At 38.9% G+C, this 24,835-nt stretch overlaps 2 protein-coding genes across 5 annotated transcripts in view; both read left to right on the forward strand.

The window, feature by feature from the left end:
- Nucleotides 1-1,668: 1,668 nt before the first annotated feature.
- On the forward strand, nucleotides 1,669-4,933 carry LOC148319385 (transmembrane protein 230-like). The gene is made up of 4 exons (XM_088281502.1): nucleotides 1,669-1,784; nucleotides 2,509-2,620; nucleotides 3,174-3,296; nucleotides 4,412-4,933. Exons 2-4 carry the CDS (start codon nucleotides 2,543-2,545, stop codon nucleotides 4,550-4,552), a joined length of 342 nt encoding a protein of 113 aa, XP_088137628.1. The 5' UTR covers nucleotides 1,669-1,784; nucleotides 2,509-2,542; the 3' UTR covers nucleotides 4,553-4,933.
- A 1,355-nt stretch (nucleotides 4,934-6,288) lies between these two features.
- Nucleotides 6,289-24,835, forward strand: part of igsf9a (immunoglobulin superfamily, member 9a) — a 41,046-nt gene continuing 22,499 nt past the window's right edge. For 3 of the 4 annotated variants that reach the window (XM_088282140.1, XM_088282141.1, XM_088282143.1), the window contains exons 1-7: nucleotides 6,289-6,543; nucleotides 13,389-13,483; nucleotides 13,616-13,816; nucleotides 19,578-19,724; nucleotides 20,697-20,845; nucleotides 21,073-21,184; nucleotides 24,309-24,450. In XM_088282140.1, the coding sequence (XP_088138266.1) occupies nucleotides 13,423-13,483; nucleotides 13,616-13,816; nucleotides 19,578-19,724; nucleotides 20,697-20,845; nucleotides 21,073-21,184; nucleotides 24,309-24,450 (812 nt within the window). In that variant the 5' untranslated portion in view covers nucleotides 6,289-6,543; nucleotides 13,389-13,422. The remainder of the gene's footprint in view (nucleotides 6,544-13,388; nucleotides 13,484-13,615; nucleotides 13,817-19,577; nucleotides 19,725-20,696; nucleotides 20,846-21,072; nucleotides 21,185-24,308; nucleotides 24,451-24,835) is intronic. The other variant, XM_088282142.1, reaches the window with a different exon arrangement.

Raw genomic sequence — 24,835 nt, forward strand, 5'->3', positions numbered from 1 at the left:
ACCCTAAATCCATTTGGAAAAGTGAATTGGATTTTGTTCTTATGAGCTTCAACTGCTCAAATATTAAATAATAATGGTCAGGTAAATGTTTAAACTTGTGAGATTAGACTTCTGAACTGGTCAATTGGTTTGTAATTTAATCTTAGTTCCATGACAAATTAATGTTTGGAAATGAACCAAGCTCTTTAACATCAAATTCACAATAGCAATGCCTTTGCACGCTCTTGCACATTTAAAAAATAAAAAGCACACAATACAGAAGAAATTCGCCATTCATATCTATCAATTCATATTAATTGACCATTTTTAAAGTTCCATTATGAAAATACAATGATGCATTCATCATGCATGCGAGCAAGCAAACTCGTGGGACACGAATTGCACGGAAGTAAGGAGATGTGACTCTTTGGCCGTCCTCCCATGATATACGCCACCTTCCAGCCAAGCTGCAGCTTCCTCCAGAGCATATAATGAAAGGACGGACTTGACTTAAGCAGTGAAGGTTCAGCTTGGTCAGCTGTAAGTGCTCTCCGGCCATTTCTGTAGGTCATCTCTCAAATGCTCAGGCCACAAAATAAAAAAAAGCACAGTCATTCCCGCACTTGTACTTTTGCCAGCACAAGCTAAAATAGATGCGAAATTGGCTTCTCATGCTATGGAAGAATCACGACTCACCTCTGCATGCCCTTAGCCACATTCCATTTCATGTACTGTTACCCCAACAGCTACAATCATGTGAGTTTGCAACACACTAGTTGGACTTTGAACTAATTCTAGAGAATCAGAAATAAGTCTTTTCAATGTGTTCACCTAAACAGTCCTGAAAGAGTTCTGTCATGACTGAGCGCACTGAGTTGCCTTTGAATAGCTGCATCTTGTGCATTTATGACTTTATTTAAGTGGTATGCATTTCAACATGTCAAATTTTAACAGTAATGTCTTGACCCGGTGTCAGACAGAGAGTAGATGAAGAAATTCAACAGACTTTCATGGCACTCGCACCCAGACAGCACACAGTCTATGCTTTGAATAGACATATTGATCAGCTGATTAAAAACAAAGTTTGATTTGTTGTGGTAACAAATGACTTCAGATATCTAAAAAAAAAAAAAAAAATGCTGGAAAATCCTCCAAAAAGTTGTTCAAGTCCATTGGTACTTTAGGCCTGGTTTAGGGAGAAAAAATACACCCCAAAATTAATAATGGAATGAATTAACATATGTGCAAATCACATTTGAAATGATTACTTTTGTTTCACGCCCTAAAACAGAATCAATAAATCATCGGTTAGGCAAGGACAAAGACAAAAGAGAGTGCCGAAAGCGAGCAATTATACGCTTGACTTGATGAGCAAACTTGGATAATTTTTCATTGATGCTGCAACTATTTTGTTTGTCTAATTTTGTGTGAACCAGAGGCAACCGCAGATTAGTTATTTATTCATGTGATATGATGTCAATGCCACACAAATCCAACTCAGTATAAATATAAATATATATTAATAAATATAAATATATATGAATATGCATTTTTTAAATTTTATCTATCTATTTAGTTATTTATGTATTTATTTATTTGACAATTTAACCCGTTCTTTCAAGATATGACAAAACGTCTTCGCGTTATAAAGTGGACCATTAATGGGGGAAAAAAAGCTCGTGGCTCACTGCGCATGCGCAGCTCCGGCATAGAGGAAGTGGACGACAAAGTTGCACGTATTGCAACAACATGCTGCTGCAAACATAACAAGAGTATTGACGCCTTGTCTTCTTTCGCTGACGCAGGTATGAAAAAACGTGGAGTTTTGGTGAACTTTCCAAGCAGCATTATGTATGATGACGAGAGAAGTATCACGCATTGTAAGGCATGAGTAACTACCTAATAATACATCCGAGCTGAACGCGTGACCAAGTATTTCGTTTAGATCTAAATTCAGCGCACTTAAATCGCCTCACGTACATAACAAAGTAAACACGACGATGGGGGTGACTCTCTGAATCTGAATAGCCGACTGAATACAAAATTCATTTCATGAATTTATAACTTCCTGAAATCTTTACACAATTTAATAATATTTTGAACAGAGTTTTTTTTTTCATGGATGATATTTTTTATATATGTTTTAAAATCTCACATACCCCAATTTGATCTTATGCACTCCTAGATTCCACCAATTACACTGGTCAACATATATTTTATTTTGCTAATTATTCTAATCTGAGATGATTTAGTTTTTCTTTTACATTTTTTGGGTGTTCAAAAGACGATACCGATTTCTACAGTAGTTCGGCCACAAAACTTTAACCCGAGGTTGGTGCCTTGTATCGTGAAGTCGCCTTGTTCAACACCTCATGAGGAAAGATTTATCAAGATTTAATACTTACTTGTTTTACTCACTTACTTTACTTGATCTAAAATTTTTCCGCACCTACCTGTCCAGCATTACACTCGACAAATTATATGATTATGGATGCTACTAGCACGTATGTGTGTGTTTTCTCCCTGTAGTTCCTTTGCTACATTGAAAGCCAGCAAAGGCAACATGCTGGATGCTGGCGTGTTCAACAAAGTCAAGTACTCCCGTCTCGCTGCAGATGATGACGGCTACATTGAATTACAGGTACCGGCGTCAGTTTTGTTGCAAACATTCAATACAAAAACACAGATGGATGGGCATATTTGAATTCATTTAGTGTGACCAGAGATGAGACTAGTCATTGAACATGCTTAATCGAACCCTGCTGAGCAGAATCAGTCACAGCTGTAAATGTGTGGTTCTATATTTATAAAGAAGGGTTAGAGTTTCAAAGTAGGGCTTTAAATTAGCCTTAGGGTTTTTCAAGAGGGGTTTTAGTTAGGGTTTTAAACTGGGGTTAAGGGTTTCCAGGGCAGTTGAGGAGTTTGCAGTCCCCAGTTGCAAAAAAGGATTCATGATATGAGAAATTGGCATTTCTTTTTCACACCTGATTATTTAAGTTCTATCAATTTTCTATTACAATGAAGTACAGGTTTCAAAATTAATGCTAATCGGTTATCAAGTTGAATCGACAACTATTTTAATAATCGAGTAATCGTTTTGAGCCATTGTCCAAATCTTCAGATTCGATTCGTTGATTTCTGCAGTCTGGAAAATGATGTGAATGTGAAAATAGCTTGTACTTGTTCCTTTCCAGTTTAAGAAAAGTCCTCCAAGGGTCCCCTACAAGGCAATCGCACTGGCAGTCTTCCTCTTTTTGGTTGGCTCCTTACTCATCGTCTTCGGGGCCCTTTTTCTGTCCGGCGCCATTGAGGTGGAGGTGAGTTCTGTCGAACAGCAGACAAAAGCAATTTTGCACATTTGAACTCCTTGCAACATTTTTGCCATCCAAACAAAACATAAACCTTACTCAATTTTAATAATGTTGACTGAAGCAAGAATGTCTATTTTTTTTTTTTTGGGGTTGATACACTGTGCTTGCATAAGATAAGAATTTTTTTTATAACTACGGTAGCATATTAGTAGTTTGGCAGTCATTAATTCACCTCATCACTTTTTTTTGGGGGGAGCCTATCCTTTATTTGCGGAAAAGTACGCCAATTTGTGATTTTCTGTATTTTTTTTCTGGCAGCATTTCTGTATGCTATTAATTGAAGTCTCCATATATTTCTGAAAACGTATCTTCATACCGGTATGTTTTCCCAGAAATCAATATTTTTAATTCTAGTGTTAATGAGCACGTTCTGAGCCAAGCATTCAAACACGGCAGTAATTAAAACACTCCCACTCCACTTAATCCTGCTTTAAAAATAGACGTAATGAACGAGTTGCCTCTATGTTTTATTGTCCCCCTGCCACGTTTCTTCTATGTTCCTTTCTCGGCTACCACAGTTTAGTGTATGTTAAAATATGAGTCTGATGTTTCCTACCCCAGGGTGCCAACCCCCGTGGATCCCCCACTGCGCTTTCTACTTCAGAAATTCACATCGCCATGTGGGAGATAACAGTCTGAACGTATCAAATTTGTAATTATCAGTAGGAGGTTAATGTGACGTCTTTTCAGGCTGCAGATTGTGTTTGCAGAAAATGTGCTCCGACGTTGAGGCAAAGCCATTTAAAAAAACACAATATCGTTTAGTTTCAACGGTGGATAATTGGTGAAATGATTATAAGAGTTGAGCGCACAAGAGGGCATAGAAAGGGTAATGTAAATACATCAGCTGTGACAAGGGGTCGGAGGGGTGTGGTGGCCATCTGGAATTTTTTTATGTTGACTTGTTTAATATTTTCTTTTCATCTGGAACATCAAGGTGAATTGGTGCTCCAACAACCAAAACCAAACCAGTCGGGGTTGGCATGTCTCCAAATGGAACCGAGCTGACCATCTTGTTCTACGAAAGCATGCACTCTTTTGTTTGCTTTGTCTCTATTCAGCACCCAGATCGCACCATCCCTGTCATCATCATCGGCCTTCTCGTTTTCCTTCCTGGATTTTACCACTTGAGAATCGCCTACTTCGCCGCCAAGGGCTACCGAGGTTACTCATATGATGACATCCCAGATTTCGGTGACTGATTGGAGCCGGAGCTGCTGAGTCTCCACACTGCCTTGAGAGATATATCTGCAAAGTACCACCTGCTGTTTTCTTTCTCCAATCTATAAGACATAAGACAAAAGTATTACGCTCTTCAGAAATGGCACTATATGTTTTTCCCGGCGTGGACTTTGCCGGATTTCAGCTTAATCTCTACGGCTGTGTCTGCTCGGAAAACGTGAACAAAGGTGAAGCCAAGCGGAACAGCTTCCTGCCTGCATCACGACTGCAACTTTGTGTGCTTCTAAAGAATGACCTCCAAAAAGTTGCCATTTAATAGATAAAGGATATTTATGCATGTTTGTATACTGAACACATTTTAATGCTGAGCTATTTGATTAAATAAATGATTTTTTAATGAAGTGGTGAAAGATGGTTAGTAGTAGTAGTAACAAGATTTTTTTCTTGCAAGAAATTACAATTATATGTATGCACACAAAAAAAAGATGCACTGCTCAGTGCAGTGCAAATAATGAGTGAAGAAGGACCCAGATAAAATAATACATTAAAGCTCTTATTTTAATCATCCTATTAATTCAAACACGCAACAATTTATTAAAAAATGAAGCACAAATTAGCAACACAAAAATTGTATTATCATAATTTTCTGCTACTTTTGTCTTCTTGGTTAAGCACTACCATGTTACTCAACATGTGAATGGACAAACATTCTTTTCAGACTCATAGGAAGGCTTTAGCCAACATTTTTACTCAATGCAATTGGGGCATTGGGGTACCGTACCCACGTTATATGATTTTTTTTTTGTCGTCATGATCGGTGTTTGAAACAGGAAATTTGTGCCCCCTTGTGGTGACAATAGTTATAACAAGTATGTTGCTCCGAAACATGGGAGAGGTTGTCTAATGATATCTTCGGCCGAGTTCATTTATAAAATAATAACTAACCACCGATGACATGTAATTTTGACGCTAATTTTAAAAATACATTTTTTTTACTAAAGTGTCACGCGTTTGAGATATTTTCAGTTCTTTGTTTTTTAAGAGGGACGGTTAGCGAAAAATGTGCTTGCATCAATCATCTAAAACAAAGAAATAAAATAACCAGTGTAATTACTCAACAAAGGTTTTCTCTAGAATTCTTGGTTAAAATGTAACTGACATTACAGGTGAAAATGTCAACAGTATTATGTGGGTCACTGAAAGTTTAGCAGTTTTAGCTTTAACGGGCCTTATTGTTAGTCGATACTATTCCTGAATTGAAAGCGAACAACGTGTTAACCTGCTCCAATGCATACACGTTGATGTCAAAACGATATTACATTTGCAACATCAGTGACTCTCGAAAATTTTGGCGCGTCTCCTGTCACTGATGATGTCACAGAGCTGTCTTCCCTCACCGCACAGCACATAATATCGGATTGCATTTGTGTGGCGTAAAACCACCACCGACAGGAAGTGAAGTGCACTGTACCAATACTTTTGTGCGGGGCACGTGCGACACCTCCCGCTGAAGTGCAAGGGCAATGACACCCTCTTGTGGTCACTACTATAGTGGACCTCATCCAGGGGGATTTAGGGCGGAAAAAAAATAATTACTCGTCTGCACACAAGCTAAGTGGACGCGCCTGGGTCGGATATTATGGGCGTGCTTTGAATGGAAATGTTCAGGCCGAGGACTTTTGAATACAAGCAAATTCGGAGTGGGGGGAGGGGGAGGGGTCGTGCGTGGCCGGAGGAGGGAGGACGCGAGAGCACCGTGGCGTGGAAAGCTCACTTTGTCACCTGGATGTAGAAACAGACACCTGTTACCTGCTCTTGGTCGCCACAGGTATCACGTTGCAGCTCGTTTCTCAGAGCAACAAAGAACGGAGGCCAGATGCTCCCGATGACTCACTTCCAGTTGGACTGAAACGAACATACTGAGGATACGTTTATTATTTAAAAAAAAAAAAAAGAAAAAAGAAAAAAGGAAAGATACTAATACGGAGATCCGACGGTTGTCAAGCTACAGGTACGGTGCTTTTAAATGTCCACACAATATCCTCTTGAGTATCTATTTTTGTTCCTTTAGGCTGTTGATATTCTGGAAAAGAACTCCACTTAAGTGTCTTTTTTAAACATATATGATATAGTTACTAAACATTATGAAAGGCCTAGCTATATGCAATCTTGACCAACATATTTGTATTGAAAAAATGTACACACTATGTTTTCCTTCTTGGTAATGTAAGTAAATATTCCTTTTACATCACGTGGTAAAATATTCCTTTTGCTTGCATGTACCATGCAAAGTATTTGAGTAGTGCTGCAAGATTTTATTTATGAAGAAGTCTACTTCAAAAACACATTTTATTTTTAGGAGCCACTTGAGGAAACAAAATGTGATTAAATTCAACGCACCATTTTTTTCACTGTATAATCGACCCGTTTATCCACTTTTTGGTGTCATTTTTGATTGTTGGTGCGCCGTGAGCGTGCTCAACCTCAAATAAAGGTTGGGAACCACCGTTATAACGGATGTATGGATGGATGTTCCTTTCACCATATAGTGATCATTGCATAGTTTTTTTGGTCTCCCTACTTTTTAACTTTACTCAGGGGTTAATGTCCAATTGAACTTGCTGTCAGCAGCAGCCTTGAACAAGTCCAAAGTTAGTGACAAAAGAGTGATTCATTTTCCCTTTAGAATAGAGTATACTCACTGGCTCGCACATTATTAAAGGACATTTGCTATGCTTGACCTCAAACAAAAACAGATAGAAGCACGATTCATAGTAAGGGAAATAGAATTTAATCCCAAAACAAACGCAGGATCGTCTTTATTGCTGCCTTCACAGTTATAAGAGGCACAACTGCTGATAGATGTTTGACAGAAGCACGATCAATCAGCTGGTCCTCCATTTCTCTCCTTATGTAGATTAAAACAGCAACACCGGCACTTTCCGACAGCTTTTCTGTCACCGTCTCGATTTGTTCCAGTTGATAAATCAATATGAGACATATGGGTGGGTGGGGGGGGGCTTTCTCTCGCGAATCACCTTCTCATTTATGATTCTTTTAAATGTTTTGTTGTGCCGTCACCGTGCATGGGCGTAAGCGCTCGTCGCGGCATATGTCGAGGGAAACGTCTCGGGTATGTTGCCTTCACCCTCGTCAGGCTTTTGCTTCGTTTGATAACTCTCAGATTGAATTCATATGGAATCATTTTCTTGCTACGTAATAAGCAGAGCTGGGCAGTTTGATTAGGCAAGGCCCGAGGTGGATTTTAGTCTGGCCCTCGTGAGCGTGATGTGGTTGCAAGGCGACCAAAAGTTCATTGATGGAGAAAAAAAAAAAGAAGAAGAATGAGACGAAGAAGAGGAAGAAGAAGAAGAAGAGCAACTTCTAGCCGGGTTTACGTGGAGATTTTTTTTTTTCATTCTGTTTGAAATGCTTCCAAATGAAGATCTCTGGTCACCTGTTTACATGTGACGTCATTTTTTCCCGATCTGCCGTTTACATGCTCCACCCTGTTAATCAAATCATCCATGTTGCAGCCATGTGATACGCGGAGATCGATGTAAACGTCACATGATTTATCCAGATGGAGTTCGATCATCTATTCAATAATTTTTATGAGTAAGGCTGCAGGGTCATGGCAGGAACAGAACCTAGGTCGTGGGGGACTAACCGGCAAAAAAGGGTCAAAGCCATAATATCCACTTTCCTTCCTTTCCTTTCACAAAAGCGATTACGCAATCCCCGACTTTGCTTGATTTCCAAAATCGTTTTGTCGTAAACATTAAATCTTGTCCACCGGTAACGATAAAAAACATTTGATCCATTTTGTTGCGCCCCACCGTTCGCATGTCAGATGCTTCGCAGGCTTGCTTGATTCTCATCCAATCAACATCATTTTGATGAGCTATTGAGGGGGAGTCAACTGGAAGGGACGAGACAATCAAGTGATCGTCATGTGCCAAATAGGGAAAGTCCCTGCTGCTTAATCATTGCAACAGACACCCTCCATTTGGATTTATTTATGCATTCATGAATAAACTTCAGGAAGCTTGTACAAAGGTGAAGGAAGTGTGTGGGGGGGGAATAGAAACATCACGATGTCAAGTCAGACGGCGATAAACAAGCACATTACGGAGGATTTTCACCCTTCACATTGACTTTGACTTTGTTGTGCTGTTTGTCGGAGCATGCGAGTGTGTTGGAAGACATTCCACAGCTGTTGACAGCCTGTGTAATTGTTTCTCAGCCTTTCAGACTCGGGGCCCAGCCATGAAATGAAAATGCACGTCGTTTTCTTTTTGTTTTCACGTTCAAGAAGAAAGTACATACGGTAGACCAAGGGTATCCGTTGTGAGGAGGGGGAAGTTATGAACGCTCTGATCACACCTTGCGATTAGGGATGGTCGCTTAGAAATAAAAAAAAATAAAAATAAAATCTAAAAAAAAAAATAAATAAAAAAATACTCAGCTTTGATTGATATTACCGGAGATGTATTAAGTGGATGATTTTTTTTTTTAATTGGGGTTGTGCTGTACTGCAGTGTGAGATGTATTCTAAAATTTTGGTTCCCTTATTTGTCTATTCAGGAGAGACCGATATGAAACACCTCGCTGCATGTGACAATACAGTTAGAATTAGTAGCGGAAGTCAGTCGTTAATGAGGACGCGAGCTTTGCAGGGTGCCAGTTTGAGCCCCACTGCAGCCCGAAATAAAAATTGAGAGAGTGATGAATCACTCTCACATTACCTTCTTGCCTGTCTGCATATGAAGTCTGGTTCTCTCTTTTTGAATGATATTCTTCAACCGTGTCAATCAAAAGTGAGCCATGTGGTGAAAAGGATTAGCTCTCGTGGTTAATAAGCCGGCCAATGTAATCAGCTGATAAAATCAAAACAAAACAGAGAAAAAAAACGGCCGATTGTTTTATGTGTTTATGTTACACACAAGTGCTCTACAAATAAACTTGAGTTGCGTTTTGTGGTGTCGCGTTCCAAAAACTAAGGCACAGTACATTAGACACAAAAAAGAAATTCGACTGGCTGATATGGCTTTAACTTGTCAGGCTGGTCATGTAGTATCGGCGCGTGGTATCGGAGCATTTTAGAAATCCCGAGCACTGTACAGACATATACCGATACGTAATGGAGAATTTGTACGTCTATTGTTGCGTTGCGCATCGTTCTCAAGATGTGGCGCTGCATTCGAATGGTGAGATTCAGTCAGGAAAAGTTTGCAAGCACGTTGTGATGTATTTCTCGCAATGACACCGTGGCAGGCTGCAATCAAGAAAATATGCCAGCCATCATTAATCTAACGTCGACTGCTTAATTCATATTTGACAAAAAGTGAGTTATTATTTTCCCAAAGATTTATGGCTTATCCCCTCCCCCCCCCCCAACTCGCTCTGAGGGAGCACCTCTGCTGACAACTTTTTCACTTCTGCTTGCAAAAAGCAAACTCTTTCATTTCCGCTCTATCTGACAGGGTGGAATAAAAGTGTCCGTCAACATCGTGCTCACAAATTAAGCATCTTTTGCTTTGCATATTGCCCGCGCCAGAAAATGTTGCAAAGTCGGTTCTCACTAGGATTGCTATCAACTGATTGTACCCAGTAAAAAAAAATAAATAAATAAATAAAAATATCGGTATGCTATCAGTCAAATTAGCCTTAAAATGAATTGTTAAACGAATTATGATGTTTCAGATAAGAATTGTGAAATGGCGAAAACTTCAACGCCATTTAATGGATGCATTTGTTTTATGGCAGACTGTAACAGTCTAGTGTGACACCCAAACTTTTAATGGAGGATTTTTTTTCCCTTGAGGTGTTGACCTGTTTTTATCGAGTGGTTTGCTGCTTCAGCACTACTTGGTGAGAGATGAGGTCACTGTTCACTGGACAGTGGTAAATAAAATGGCTAACGCCGAGTTCATGCCGCCGAGACATTTCCGCAATCTGCTTAGCTTATTCAGTCATTTCTCCGTTATCACTGGAATTTTCTCGATTTGATTTTCCTTCTTTCACAGTAAAATCCGTGGAATGCCTCTCGATGTCTTCTTCATTCATCATTTCATTCACGCCGTGCCTCTGCACATGTACTTCTCACACACTGATGAACTCTCGTCCCACTTCATAACCGACGAGACGACGTCACCCACGCGGGTTACCCTAATGGCCACCTTGCCTGAACGGGAAGTCTTGGCTGGCTACAGCAGTTGGCACAAGTTGCAGCAGGAGAGAAATCGTGGAAAGCAATTGTGTTGAAAAAAAAAAATAGCGTCCTATGGCTTGTGTCTGACATATTTTGACCAAATCTTTTTGCAACGACCAGGTCGACAGTTTAGTGGTTGGCACATTTGCCACTTAGAGGAGGTATTCGAATCTCGGCTTCTGGCTTGTATATGTTTTTTTAATAAATTAATTAATTTTTTTATTTTATTCCTTTATTTTCTTTTTTGCTCCGGTTTATGTACAGGTGTGTCGGTTTATATACAGGTGTGTCGGAGAATGCGGTATACATAAACATATATATATATATGTATATATATATATATATTTATATATATAAATAAATATATATATATATATATATATATATATAAATAAATATATATATATATATATATATATATATATATATATATTTATATATATATATATAATTCACCTTCTAAAATTAATCCATTCTCATATTTGACCGTAGTGGATTTCCATGAGGCTTCACCTACACATGACCCAGCTTGGAAACAAACAAACAAAAAAAATCCTCATTTGATTTGAGTTTTGGTTCCTGTCCTAGTTGATGCTTTGGAGCCAGTCATATATTTGATGATGTCAAGAGAAATGACAAGCGGCCATAAGGCAGTCATGTGTTAATGATATTCAGTATTTTCTCATCTGCGTATGTCCTTTTATGCTCAGTGCTCTTTTGAAGAACATTTTGCTCTTTCTTTGGGTTATATAAGACGAGCGTAGCTCTGACAGTCTGAACAAACATTGACGCTGCTTCCCCTCTTTCAGGAACGCTCAGAGGGATGGCCCACCTTTTCATAGTCCCGTCTTTTGACTTTTCTCAACCTTTTAAAGCTGTTTCTTGTACATGAAATGAACAAATCACAAAACAAATACATTTTCAAGGTTACTTTTCAAATGCTTATCGATAGAGGGGAGGTATAATGCATTTTTTTTTAGGTTTTCTAAACAACGGCCAGGGTCATCTCATTCAAGATCTCGCTCTGTGACTTGATTGCTTTCCTAAAAAATGCAGTTGGCAATATTATCTGTTGGGGCGCAGAACCGTTGCAGTGGGATGACATTAGAAGCAGCAATAAGTCAATACTCTTTTTGTCCAAGCTGAGATTGGACTATATTAAACTTTGTGAAAGGGTATTTTGTCGACTAGTCGTTGAAAGACGAAGTGTCAGCAAGCGTGTCAACCCGACGGGATTGCCGCTCGTCGGGGGAGGACGTCTCTTGATCTCAGTTATTATCCTTTGTGTGAGCCATGCGCTCCTCAATGTGACTTTCGTTTACAAAGAGCATTGACAATAGCCGAGTGGCTGGAAAGCTTTGTTTACAAGTCGAGGTGGACTGAAAGGATGCTGTGTAAGATCTTGTATATTTTTCCTCTCCCCGTTCTATCTTTGCCTCTTTTTGTGGGAATTTTCTTTCAACCTCACTCCATGTTGTGTGAATACGAGCTATCGTAATTGCTTTACAAACTTTAGCCAACAATATTTGGCACCTGCTGGGAAATGAGAAGAACATACTGAATAGGGAACTTTTTGTTTCAACGGTACAACTCGCCACTGACGACGAAGAAGAAAAACGTTATTTTTTTTTCATGAAACCACGACTGTGTATGGTAACATTGACTTCTCAGTTGTGTTGTGTTTGCTGTGTATGAATCGACATTGACTGGAAGGATTAAATGTTTTAAGATAAAAACAAAGTTTGAGAGTTTGCATTCAGATCAGTTACATATTTTTTCTTTAATTAATGCATACAGGTCAAGTAGTTGAAATTACGGCGTGCCAAGGTATCTTAAAGTACTGCCGACAGATGTTCCCCTAAACCAGGTGTGGGAAAACTACGGCCCGGGGGCCACATGCGGCCCGCTAAATGTTTTAATCTGGCCCGCCAAACTTGGAAAAAAATTAAATGAATAAACCTTGTTAATGTTTTATTTTCTAAATACTGTGGTTTTTCAAAGACATATATTTTGTTTTAATGTTTTTGTTCACTTTCATTGAAAATTAAATGTTTTTTTTTTTTCTCCAATGAGGTGAGGTTACGAAAACATTCCATCCATCTGCTTCTGGTCCGGCCCCTCTGTCAAATTTTGTAACCCATTGTGGCCCGCCAATCAAAACATCGGCTGGGCAGAGAATGACCAAGGATGGTCTTGGCTACCCCTGGCCACTATGTAGCGCCTCCCCTGTTAACCGTTGATGTTTTAGTCTCATCCCCAAAGAGCTCATCTTATCTTCGCCCTTGAGTGCTGCGTGAGCCAAAAGCCTTCATTGATGCGCTCTAAATAAAACACTTAGATGTCATTATGCACATGACTCTCGGAAGATTTACACGACATTTGAGACATTTACTTTCACAGAAAGATATAAGGGCCAGGGGTGTTTTCTGGCTACTGAGGCAACTATACCCATTTGTGTAATGACATGGGATGAATTCCAATCATTGAAAGCTATATAAAAATTCAAATTCTCCTTTCCCGGTGTCTGTAAAATAATGACAGAAATAGAACCTCAAGCTGTAGAGCTTTCGCAGATGGTCGTTTGCATGTCTGAGGCCAAGTTATAGACGTGAGAGTGACTATTGTGTGCCTTTTGCCAACAGATTGAACATGCTTCAGGTTGTTTGAACGACAGACATGGGGTCAGGAAGATCTTACTTGCAGATTCTGTCAGTGGTGGCTCTTTTTTGCCTATTCTGTAAGTACATTTTTATGCAATTTGTGTGATATTTTCCTGCTATTAAGTGGATTTGTATCTCATGTTATATTAAAAAAAAAAAAAAAAAAAAAATGAAGCATATGTATTCTTTGACCTCTCACAACCTGACAGCGACTATTGATGGGAGAATGCCAGAGGTGCGCGGAAAGGTCAACGGTGTGGTGGAGTTGACTTGCAGTGTTGCTCCATTCGACTCGGCCGATGTGTCATCTGGGTCACTGCATGTGGTTGAATGGGTGCGACAAGGGCTCGACGTCCCCGTTTTGATCCAATTTGGATCCTACGCGCCTCGTGTCCATCCACAATATGAGGGTGAGCAAACATATTGACTGCAGCTGAAACTCTTCCGTACTAACTTTGATTAGCTTTGCTAAATCTTGTGGACGATTGTCTTAAAAAAAAAAAAAGCAAGCTAATACCTTGATGTGTGTGGTTTCACGCCGTTGATCACTGGACTATAGCAGGCTGATCTCATTTATGTCAATTTGGAGAGTTTTCACAGTCTAGAATGAAAATTTGAGCAATCCACATGAAATCATACAAAAGTTATCGAGAAAAAAAAAATCTATGACGAAGGCTCCCTTTGTGAAATTCAGTGCCCGTGATTTCCAGCGCGATGCAGAACAAAACAGCTCTTGGACAAAAGACAACCACACCTTTGTGGCCTTTCAAAACCAGCCTCTGTGGGAGCCACTTTTAGAAGGAGCTCACTTTTGTTGCATCATCATCTTTTGTGCCCACGGCCCTGAAAACAAAGAATGTCTTCGGGGGAAACCGATTATCAATGTACAGAGACTACTTTTTGTGTAGCTGCGGTTATCCTTTAATTTCACCAACAATGGATGGACGAAAGAAGTGCATGAGTGGGTGTTTCAGATATGGCTTTTGTCAGAGTAGTTCTATTTTCCGCCTTGCTATCGGAATTGAAATGTTACCTTTGCACTTGTTTGGGTTCCTGCAGGAAAGACGGAGAAATATTGAGTGAATGTGTTCTTAGAGTGATAATACTGGAACTTCAGACAGCCTAGCTTCCAAGTCACTCAGAAGCTCAGAGTGATAGTTATGGTTACTATGGTCAAACATAATAATAACAACAACAACAACAACAACAACAACAACAACAATAACAATAATAATAATAATAATAATAATAATAATAAATCCTTTTGTATAATTTATATTTATATTTATATTTAATTTTATTATTATTATTATGATAAAACAGTGGCATGTGCAGTAGTGCAAAGCTTTACACTTCCGAAAATGGCGGCTAATGTATGTACGAATCCGTTTTTAATGACTAAATATAGCTATTGGTGCTCTTAATCAGGTGTGTTTTGTCGTCCGTAAATTACGGTAAGTGGATGTGAATAGGAAATTAGCCAGCTAATGAGCTTGAAATAATGTTTAGGAATTCTGAAACCTCTGCTATTAGCCTCTTGTCACGCACTGACGTTTTTTTTTTTTTTTTTTTTTTTTTTTAATTTTTGGGTACGTACTGGTGAAATGCATGAACGGAAAGGTTTTAAAATGTCAAGGATAGGACAATTATTTTATGAATAAGGACGGAGAGACTTTGATAGAAGATTGCCCAGGTCTCAGACGGCGGGACGGACTGGCAAAATAGGGTAACGTGCCCATCTCTGGAAATGGAAAAAAAAAATCAAGAAATTTTCATTTTCACTCTTTCGAACTGATTTCACAGTAATGAGTTGTAACTATAATGGTTGGCTTCTTTTTTCATTTTATGGACTGCAAAACAAAGATTCATCAATGTGATACTCGTCTTTCTATTTGTTCTCTATTGTTGAGATGTAGCTTGGTTTTCCTTAGTGTCTTTGTGCGTTTCCCTGAGGTGGTGAGATTTATTGCTTTGTATGTCACACATATGAAAGCAATGTTTTCCATCATAGTGATAAGACTGGAATATTTTTTTTTTTTTTATGATAACATAATTTTCCCTGCTGGTGTGACTTGAGTATATTCGCTCTGTCTCTCAACACCTTTGAGGAAATGAAGAGAAAGCGTTCGGTGGCACGTTTAAATGTCATATTGAGATTTCCCGAGGGAATTTCGGCATGACTCAAATGTGCCACGCTTTTTCACTAGTTTGGTAGAATGTGTTTTAAATATAGAGGAATAAACAGCTCCAGTTAAAAAAAAAAAAAACATTGAATAAATACTATATGTAGAATTGTTGTAATTTGAAGTTAGGACATCAGCATGACATTAATTAAAACAAATTGAATGGCAAGTCGAGAGAAACAATAGGGACATTTTTGTGTTTGTCGAAGGATTGGCTCCTTTCTCATGTGAGTGGGTTGCCGCTCCCTCACTTGACCTGACCAGGAAATAAGACACGGTCATTTACGTCGCAATAAAACCAGCATGATTACTGTATGCGGGAGTGGAGCTGAATTCTATTCCAGCCGAAACCCGTAAAAGGACAGTCGCCCTTTTGTGGCTCACCCTGAGGACGATCCATCAACACGCTCCGAGGTCACGTTTTATAAACGCTGCATGTTAGAGTGTCAGATAAAGCAGGGAAACACGCTGTTATTCAGGACCCCCTAAATTTCTTTCACCTTTGTCCTGTAATTTATTTTGCAACGTTACCGTCTGCCGCTGCACAGGCCGTAAATCATCCAGCACAGGGAAAAACAACAACAACAAAAAAAAAAAAAACAGTAAACTTATCTCCCTCTGCTCTTGTGACAAACAAAAACGATTCTCCGGCAGCCGTACAAAAGGTTTGAAAGGGGTGCTTTGTAATCCGCTGCTACTTGGCTGTGGGACTAACAGGTGCATCATGGGAAACTAGCGCTTTAAAGAACAACAGGTGTGGATTTCACCTCCTCGGGTCATGTACTCAGGTGTCGTGAGGGTTCGGCTCGGGGATCTCACACTTCCACTGTTGTTGCCTTTTTGTCAGCGTCTCTTGTTTTTCTATGTCGCCGTATAATAAATAAATAAACGGGCAGCGTCGCGTTCCAAATAGCGGCTGGATCATCATGTCCATTATTAATCTTTGCGTTAGATAATGTTTAAACTTGCCAATGTGGGGGGATTAAATGGATTTGTAGCTCATTGCTCACAAAAAGCCCAAAAGATTTGTATTTGTTTTTATAGAGCCGTTAAAAAAAAAAAAAAAAAAAAAAAAAATGGAGGATTAGTGTCAGCTGTGTGAACGGGACCGAGTCCCTCTTGACGAAAAATAAATACAGCTGTATATCTATCTGTGATTTTCGTCAGCTATTCTCGTTTAAATCCGAACACAATCAGCAAGGACAGACTGTGTGCAGATGTGAACATCTTGCACTCAGCTAACTTGGCTAATATGCTTCCTCCCTGACATGGACACACACCAACGTATGCCCTGGCGTGACTCATGTTTGTTTCAGTCCCCAATGGATCTGCGGCCGATCGCTCGGTTTAAATGCCAAATGCGATCAGGGAACACGCCGAAAGTGGTGCAACGTTTCCCCTGGTGACCGAAACCGAAGTGTACATGCGCATCGATCGATACTTGAGATGGAAATGAAACCTTTTCGAGTAGAACGAGAATATCAACTCCATGATGGGCAGAACAATTGTAAACACATTTTCGGTTCATCAGTTGCACAGTGTTGGTGAACATTCCGCGATATTTCCTTGATCAACAAAATGAAAGTAAAAAAAAATAAATACAATTAGTAAATAGTATTGAAGAAGAAACCTCGGGTTGGGAAGACTTTGGCAAATAAATGCTTTGGGCAACGTGTGGGCTCGTGTTCACACGCATGGATTGATTTGATGGAAGACATGTTTTGAAGCAGTCAGCTAATTGAAAGGCGCCAGTGAGCAGAAGAGAGATGACGAGGACAGACGAGGGAATATTTGAGGCAAGAGGAGGTGTGAATTTGCTCCCGTCAGTGCTCTTTGGTGGGGACAGGGCTGAAATTGAAGGATTTTTTGTTGTGATTTATTACATTTTTCAGGAAATGTTTGGTTAATAATTGACTATTAATGTGTTGGCCCAGAATTTTAGAATACCCAGGTTTCACTTCACTTTTTTGAGCAGACAACCATCATAACAAATTTCTCAAACACTCGCGGATTCAACTATAGCCACTGAAAAAAGCTTTTTGTTAAATGTACTAATTTAATTTTATCAAGTGATTGCACAAAATAAAATCAACTGTATTTTATGTATTTTTTCAGTACATGTTCCAGTATGCTGAAGAAATGTATCTGGATCCGATCCAGATGATTTTATTTTGTGTGACAACTTGATGAAAAAAATTTGAGAAGATTCAACAAACCATTTTTTCGCTTCCAACTTTGTTAAAACATTTTAAAAGTATTTTTATTAAATATCCTTTTTTTGTGTGTGTTTTGGGGAACCAACCCCCATTTATTGTGGAAAACATTTTTTTGAGGGTTTTTCCCTAACTTCTATTTAAAAAAAAATTGGGGGGTTAAAAAATACGTATGATTACCGTAAGAGCATTGCTCTGGTTTAGCTTAGCCTACATATCATTGGGCGCAATTCCCTCTAAGTCACAGTTGAATTTTTTGGGAAAACAAGAAACCATTTTTAGATTATTATTATTATTAATTATTAATTATTATTATTATAATTATAATAATAATAATAATAATAATAATAATAATAATAATTATTATTATTATTATTATTATTATTATTGTTGTTGTTATTGTTATTGTTATTGTTATTGTTATTGTTATTGTTATTGTTATTGTTATTATTATTCTTCTTCTTCTTATTATTATTATTATTATTGTTATTGTTATTATTATTATTATTGTGTTTTTTTTCCTTTCGCTTACTTGTTCACCCATCTCGTTGAAGTATTTCTTACAAAATCAATTTGAAAATTCCCAATGTGTGTTATAAAAAGATGTTTTTCTTCTTTTCCAAAAACAATGGTTGCAATGCATGTGGAAGCAGCCTTTTAGAGAAATTATGTAATTCTCTATAGCAGATATACAGTACATTTACAAAATTCTTTTTAAAATGGGCATGGTTGTGCTAGCAGCTGGTCCATCAATATTATAATTGATCACATTGCCAGAGATGCTTTGGTCAATGTCATGTGTATCCTCCAATTCAGAAATATTTTTTGAGGTGATATTCTTCTGCTGTTACCAAAGCAACATAAAATAATTCCAAGTTAAAAAGTTACCATAATGAATTACATGGACGTGTTTCTTTGTTCAGCTCCTAACTACACACTCCATTGACCTCAAATTGAAACGGGTCCCAATGATGCATTTTTCAAATGGTGGCTTGACTGGAGGTTACGTTGAGTCGTTCAGTGCAATACTTGCTCTACTTTTTTATCACACGCCTCCCAGTCACATTTGTTGGCCCAGCCCAACCTTTCCACTGCGGCGCTATGGTGACCTATTTCTCCCACTGAGCTAGTAAACATGAGAAGTTAGCCAACCGCCATGGTTCAAAGGTTGCATTTTGAATTACCGTCTGTGATGACAGCGTTTTTTTTGTTGTTTTTTTTTACCCGATATTAACTCCACCCTCCCTTCTATTCCCCCGTGGATTTAGTCCCCTTAGGCAGCCTGGAAAAGTAAATAGGGTGTGTTATCGCCACTACCATACCGACCTTTAACTCCTGCTTTTCTCTTGACTGTCAGGACCAACGCTTTCTGCACAGTCCAAAGAACTTTGAACCTTTTGTTGTGTATCACACACTGATATCTTAGTGACCTCCACACAGCTTTGTGCCTGGATAGAAATGGTTCAGCGAGGACGTTGTGGCCTTGATGGCTTGCTTTCTACACCACTGCACTGTGACATTAGACAAACTTAGCAAAAAAAATAAATAAATAGACCTTGACACTTTGAACAACCTGTCAAGGGAGCCATCACCCGGTAACCGTGAGATCAGATTTCTTGTGTGTGTGTGCGTGTGTGTGTCCATGTATGAGACACAGGCAATGTTTCAAAACACTGATTAGATTGCCAGTTGGACAAATCACTAACCTTCGAGATCCAACAACATAGATGCTTCTTGTTGTTGTCTGCGGTTTACCTGCAATCATGTCTCTGCAGGGCGGGCGTCTTTGTTGGATGTCAGCACGCTCAAGCTGGAGGCTCTGCAGCTGGATGATCAGGGCCTATATGAGTGTCGGATCCTTTTATTAGATAAACCCACGGAGGAGCTTCGAAACGGCACCTGGATTTTGCTTTCTGTCATTGGTGAGATGGTTGTTTTTTTTTTCCGTAGCAGTGGTGGTGTTCACACATCCTCATGCCACTTGTTGTCACAAGCGGAACTAGTATCTAGAATCTCATAGAACACAATTCAGTTACACAGAAGGGTATTACTATGATGTGAATCAATTCATAATATTTTGGCATACATTTTTGGTTGGTTTTCTGATGTAAAATAAATCCATACATTGTAACGGACATGCTACTATAATTTTCTTAATATTTTTGGTTTTAGGAAACCCGCCATAAACGTGTGTATCAAAAACATTCCAGAAGTGAAAAGAAAATAAATAAAAAAATTAGAAACGAAGGGGGGGGTTGCTTAATCCATGTGTCGTGCGTAAGCGACAGGTAAGTGATGAGAGTGATGACATGCCCATCAGATCCGGTCTGCACTTCATGCGAAGCAAGATTGCGATCGCCCTGACACAATGGAAGCCGTTGGTTCATAGAATAATCTCTTGTGAAAGTAAACTGTCTAATAAGGGCCCGGATAGGTCTTGACTGCAGATAATTGAAACTTGCAATTTAGGAAAATGTCAGAGAAAGATGACATTTTCAAGGAGAAGGTAGGAAATGTTCAAATTTAAAAAAATCCTTGTTCATTTTAATGTCTGGTGCCGCTAAAAGGATATCAAGAGACTAAGTGGCACAAAAGAAAACATGGAATGCTTAAAAGCACGGTTTGCTGTTCATGTAAGAACATGTGAAGTGATTTTGGGTAGAATCAAGAAAACCTTTGGGACATGTCTCCATCGGTCGTGCGATTAATCGGATTAATCGCAATTTTTTTTTTTTTTAGATCAATTGATGAAATAAAAACAGCACTAATATATATATATATATATATATATATATATATATATATATATATATATATTTATTTTTATTAAAAAACATTTTTTTATTGTATTTATTTTTTTTCAAACTTAAGGTACTTTATTGTTTGCTCTCCAGCGGCCCCTACCTTCATCAAAACGCCACCTCCTGTCCTGGAGGGTGTGGTTGGAGGTCACCTCTCTCTTGTCTGCGCTGCCGTCGGCAACCCTCATCCAACCATCACCTGGCTGAAGGACGGCACTGTGATTCAAACAGGGAATGATCAGGTATCGTTTGGATGAATTCGATGATCAATGACTCGGGAATTGTCTCAAAACTAAAACTCATATTGGTGCTTAAACGGGCTGCAATAAATAATAGAGAGATGAGTAAACGAAAGAATGAATTTTTAACCATGTGGATTTCCTCTGCATTTGAACTTGAATGTTTCGAGCCATTCGCTTATCCGCTTGTATGTTCCGCCTGCATGTATCTGTCATGTTATGTTGTGCAGGAGGAAGCCTTATCACTGACAGCATTGAGCGCGCAGTCAGCAGGACAGTATAGCTGTCACGCTTCCAACTCGGAAGGAAACGCGACTCTCGAGACAAAAGTAAAAATAAAAGGTCGGTAAGAGCCTGTCTGTCACTCTGCCTGTCTGTCTTGATGTTTGCGCGCCACTTCCTTTGGGGATGCCTCATGTCTGTACTTGAGTGGCTGTGAGCCAATGCAATTTTTGGTTTCCCTCTCTTGCATCATCATAGAGGAGCGAAGGACTCTCGAGATGAACACGATTATCATTAGCACTCGATAGTAGACGAGCTATCATCAGCGGCTCCAAAAGAAAAGTTTTTTCAGTTATATTTTTCAGTTATTGCTGACAACCATAGAAAAAATTAAACACATTTAATAAGTAGCAAGTTAACAAATGCACGTGATTTTTTTTAGATTATTTACAGCTAAATCAGTCAACTTAAAAAACATTGATCAAAAATTTGTTTGTTTTAGTTAATTAAAAAAAACAATAAAATTCATCTTAAATAGAGTAAGTTTCTATTTATGACATCTCTCTTTAATTCAAATAATTTTAAGGTTTCTGTCTGCTTGACTGTCTGACAATGATCGCTGGATTGCTACATCATCGATTCATTAACCAACGTTAGAGAGTGACCAGGTTGGATGGGAAATTATTTCATTTGCGGGAAGGCCCAAGTTAAATTATGTGGAGACATTTCCAAAAAAGAGACAGTGAGCAGATTGGCGGAAGGATGATGTGCGAGAGGAAAACCTAAATGCCATGCATTTCGCAAAAGAGAGGAGGAGGCTGAATTTTAGGCTTACGTGGAAATGAAAAATGATTCTTCCTCCAACTGCTACTGCCACCATGTCCAGAACATTTGGCTCATCAAGCTCTGTGCTTCAAGTGCTGCCTCTTTTTGCAGCCGCTCAAGATGCTTTCCTCAATGTTGACTTGCCACCAAACTAAAGTTTCAGATTTGCACATAACACAGTTCCTCCGAGAAGATTTGCACCGGAAAATTTAACAGTGTATTGCATTTTGATATGCAACTGTGTCTAATTGGATTAGACTGACACTCTACTCACTGCATAAAATATGAAAATTCAAACTTCCTTTAGCCTCCCTGCAGAGGAAATCCAATTCCATACATACACTGAACATTCAGAATGTACTGTACACATGCCGAAATAGGATTGGCACAAGGCCTGCATGCATACAAGGTGGGACAACATAAATAGTGTCATGTAGTAGAGCTGTTACGCTTGCAGCTGTCAAAAGAAATGTATTTCCATTGCCCTGCATTGTCAACACTACAACAGCCAATGAAAATGTCCCATCATATTGGGCATTTGAACAAGCAGAGTTAATGATCGATGCAATATGACAGTATTGTTATTCCAGGTGAAGGAATGTGATAATACGGTATTTGAAATTTGTCAGTAATCCCCAGCCCTAAAAAAATATTCACTGTTCAGTCACATATTCCAGACTCCTCATAGTCACATTTTCGTGGGGAGAACATAGCTTCCGTTATTTGCTGAAAAAAATAATTTATTTGCTGTTTCATGAAGATGTATTGCTTTGGTGCCGTCTTACGCTATCCAGGAGGGAGGGAGAGGGGAAGCGAGAGAGAGAGAGAGAGAGAGAGAGAGAGAGAGAGAGACTGAAGCGTGCAAACCCTCACGGAAGAATACATGTGACTGTGTGAAGAAGTAATTGAGAGCCAAAATAAGCATTAGCTGTCGGACCAACAAAATAGGCTGAAGTGGCAATTCTAAATCCCTCCCCGTCTCCACTGCTAATTAGCATATCTTGTTCGACAGCTACTATCTGCTGAATTGAGTCTGCGTTGTGGTATATACATTTCATTTCTGGACCAGCTGTTGATATTTCAAATTGCTATTAGAGTGGAAGACGTTAGCCAAATGTAACCGCTCAAATGCTCCCACAAACGCAGGCGAAGTCATATTATCTGTGCTTATGATGCTTGATTTAGGAGCGCGGCCACATGAATGGATTACAGTAGGTTTGCCTGATGAGCTGATGGGAACATCAAAAAGCCTTTTGTAAACCCCAAACCATCCATCCATCAAGCATTGCGTCATATAAAACTGATGAGCGATGACTGCTTCAGTCTTTAAGTGCGTATTTAAATATTAGCTAAACGGCGGGCCACATATAGAGGCTTTGCAAATAACACACCTGATCGAGTTTCGAGGTTTAACATCAACATTGCAGAAGACATAACAAGCCGGAAGTGTTTTTTTTTTGTTTTTTTTCCTGCTAATGGCTTACTGGTTTTTGCATCGGGATTATGGGTACATCTCAAAAAATGTTATTGTGACGTTTTGAAGGATTTCATCAGTTTTATTTGATTAATTTTTGAAAAATTCCAAAGATTACTGTTCACAGTCAACAAAAATCCCAAATTCACCATCTGAAGAAAAAAAAGAAAAGGAGGAAGCGGAATATTACAGGAGGTACAATCAAAGTTATTTGATATTAGAGGGGAATTGGCTTCCCGAAAAAGTATTTTCCTTTGTTGGCTCAATGCAATATATGCGTTAGAGCAGAGATGTCAAACATTTGGCCCGTGGGCCAGATTAAATTTGGTAAAGTATAAAAATATGTATGGCCCAAACTGCTGAGCCAAATTCGCCAAATGGCCAATTGGGAAAAAAACTAAACATGAAACATAAATGTGTTTAATATGACACATTCAACTACTGGTAATACAGTTTACGAGACTATTGGATATTCTACTGCATTCTATGTTTATCTTCACTTGTTTTCTTTTGTGTGTTGTTGTTGCTAGCTATTCATTTCCCCTTTGTGGAGCATTAAATACGATCTCATATTCAAATTTATTCCATTCCCTTTATCTCGTTTAAACAGTGCCATTGCGCAACACCTTCCTCTATTGTTCAAAGTTGCTTTCTGACATTTTTTGTATTGTAGTCCTCAATTCATTGATTTCATTCGTGTTTCTTTTTGGCAGTAGCATCGCTTAGCATTTATATGAAATATTCAAGGGTACAAGTTGGAGCTTTAATCCCACTTTAGCTTCTTAATATTCCTTATGCTGATAATAAGTGCAATTTATCAGCATCATTAAGGAGCAGTGAAGCCACAAATGGATGTAATGCATGACTCGCTTTGAAAGGGAACTTTCTTACAAATGTGACAAATGTCTTAAGTGCACAGTGTGTGTTGTCTTTATCTTTCTCCAGGCCCTCCGGTCATCATTGTCGCTCCCAAAAGCACCTCTCTCAATGCATCCCACGATGCACTTCTTCGCTGTCAGGCTGTGGCTCACCCTTCAAACATGACGTACGTGTGGCTGAAAGGAGGAGAAAATGTTTACCACCTGGAGTAAGTTTGAAAACCACATTTCATGATTAAAATTGAGGCTTAAATTTTTTTTTTCTGTATTATTGTTCGTATTAAGTAGTATTAAACAGACATCTTTGCAAAAATACAAAATAACAGACGGTGCGGTGCCACGATTAATCGACGATTATTAGATTTCCGATAATCAATAGATTGTTTAGCTGCTTGGACTTTCAGCTTCGCAACAGTAAATCTCCGACTTCTGCCGTCCACTGTGAAAGTGGAAAATAAAACAATTGCGTCTACTTTGGAAAACAATGAGCCACATTTTTGCCCATTTTGTCACGTTACGGACCAAACGACTAGCAGAATCCTAAATAATTTAAAATTGAAACGATGGCCCGATTTTATGCAAGAGGATTAGGGC

This window comes from Idiotropiscis lumnitzeri, chromosome 18 (genome assembly GCF_059441095.1).
Source record: "Idiotropiscis lumnitzeri isolate Australia: NSW breed Sydney's pygmy pipehorse chromosome 18, RoL_Ilum_1.0, whole genome shotgun sequence".
Taxonomy (NCBI): Eukaryota; Metazoa; Chordata; class Actinopteri; order Syngnathiformes; family Syngnathidae; genus Idiotropiscis; species Idiotropiscis lumnitzeri.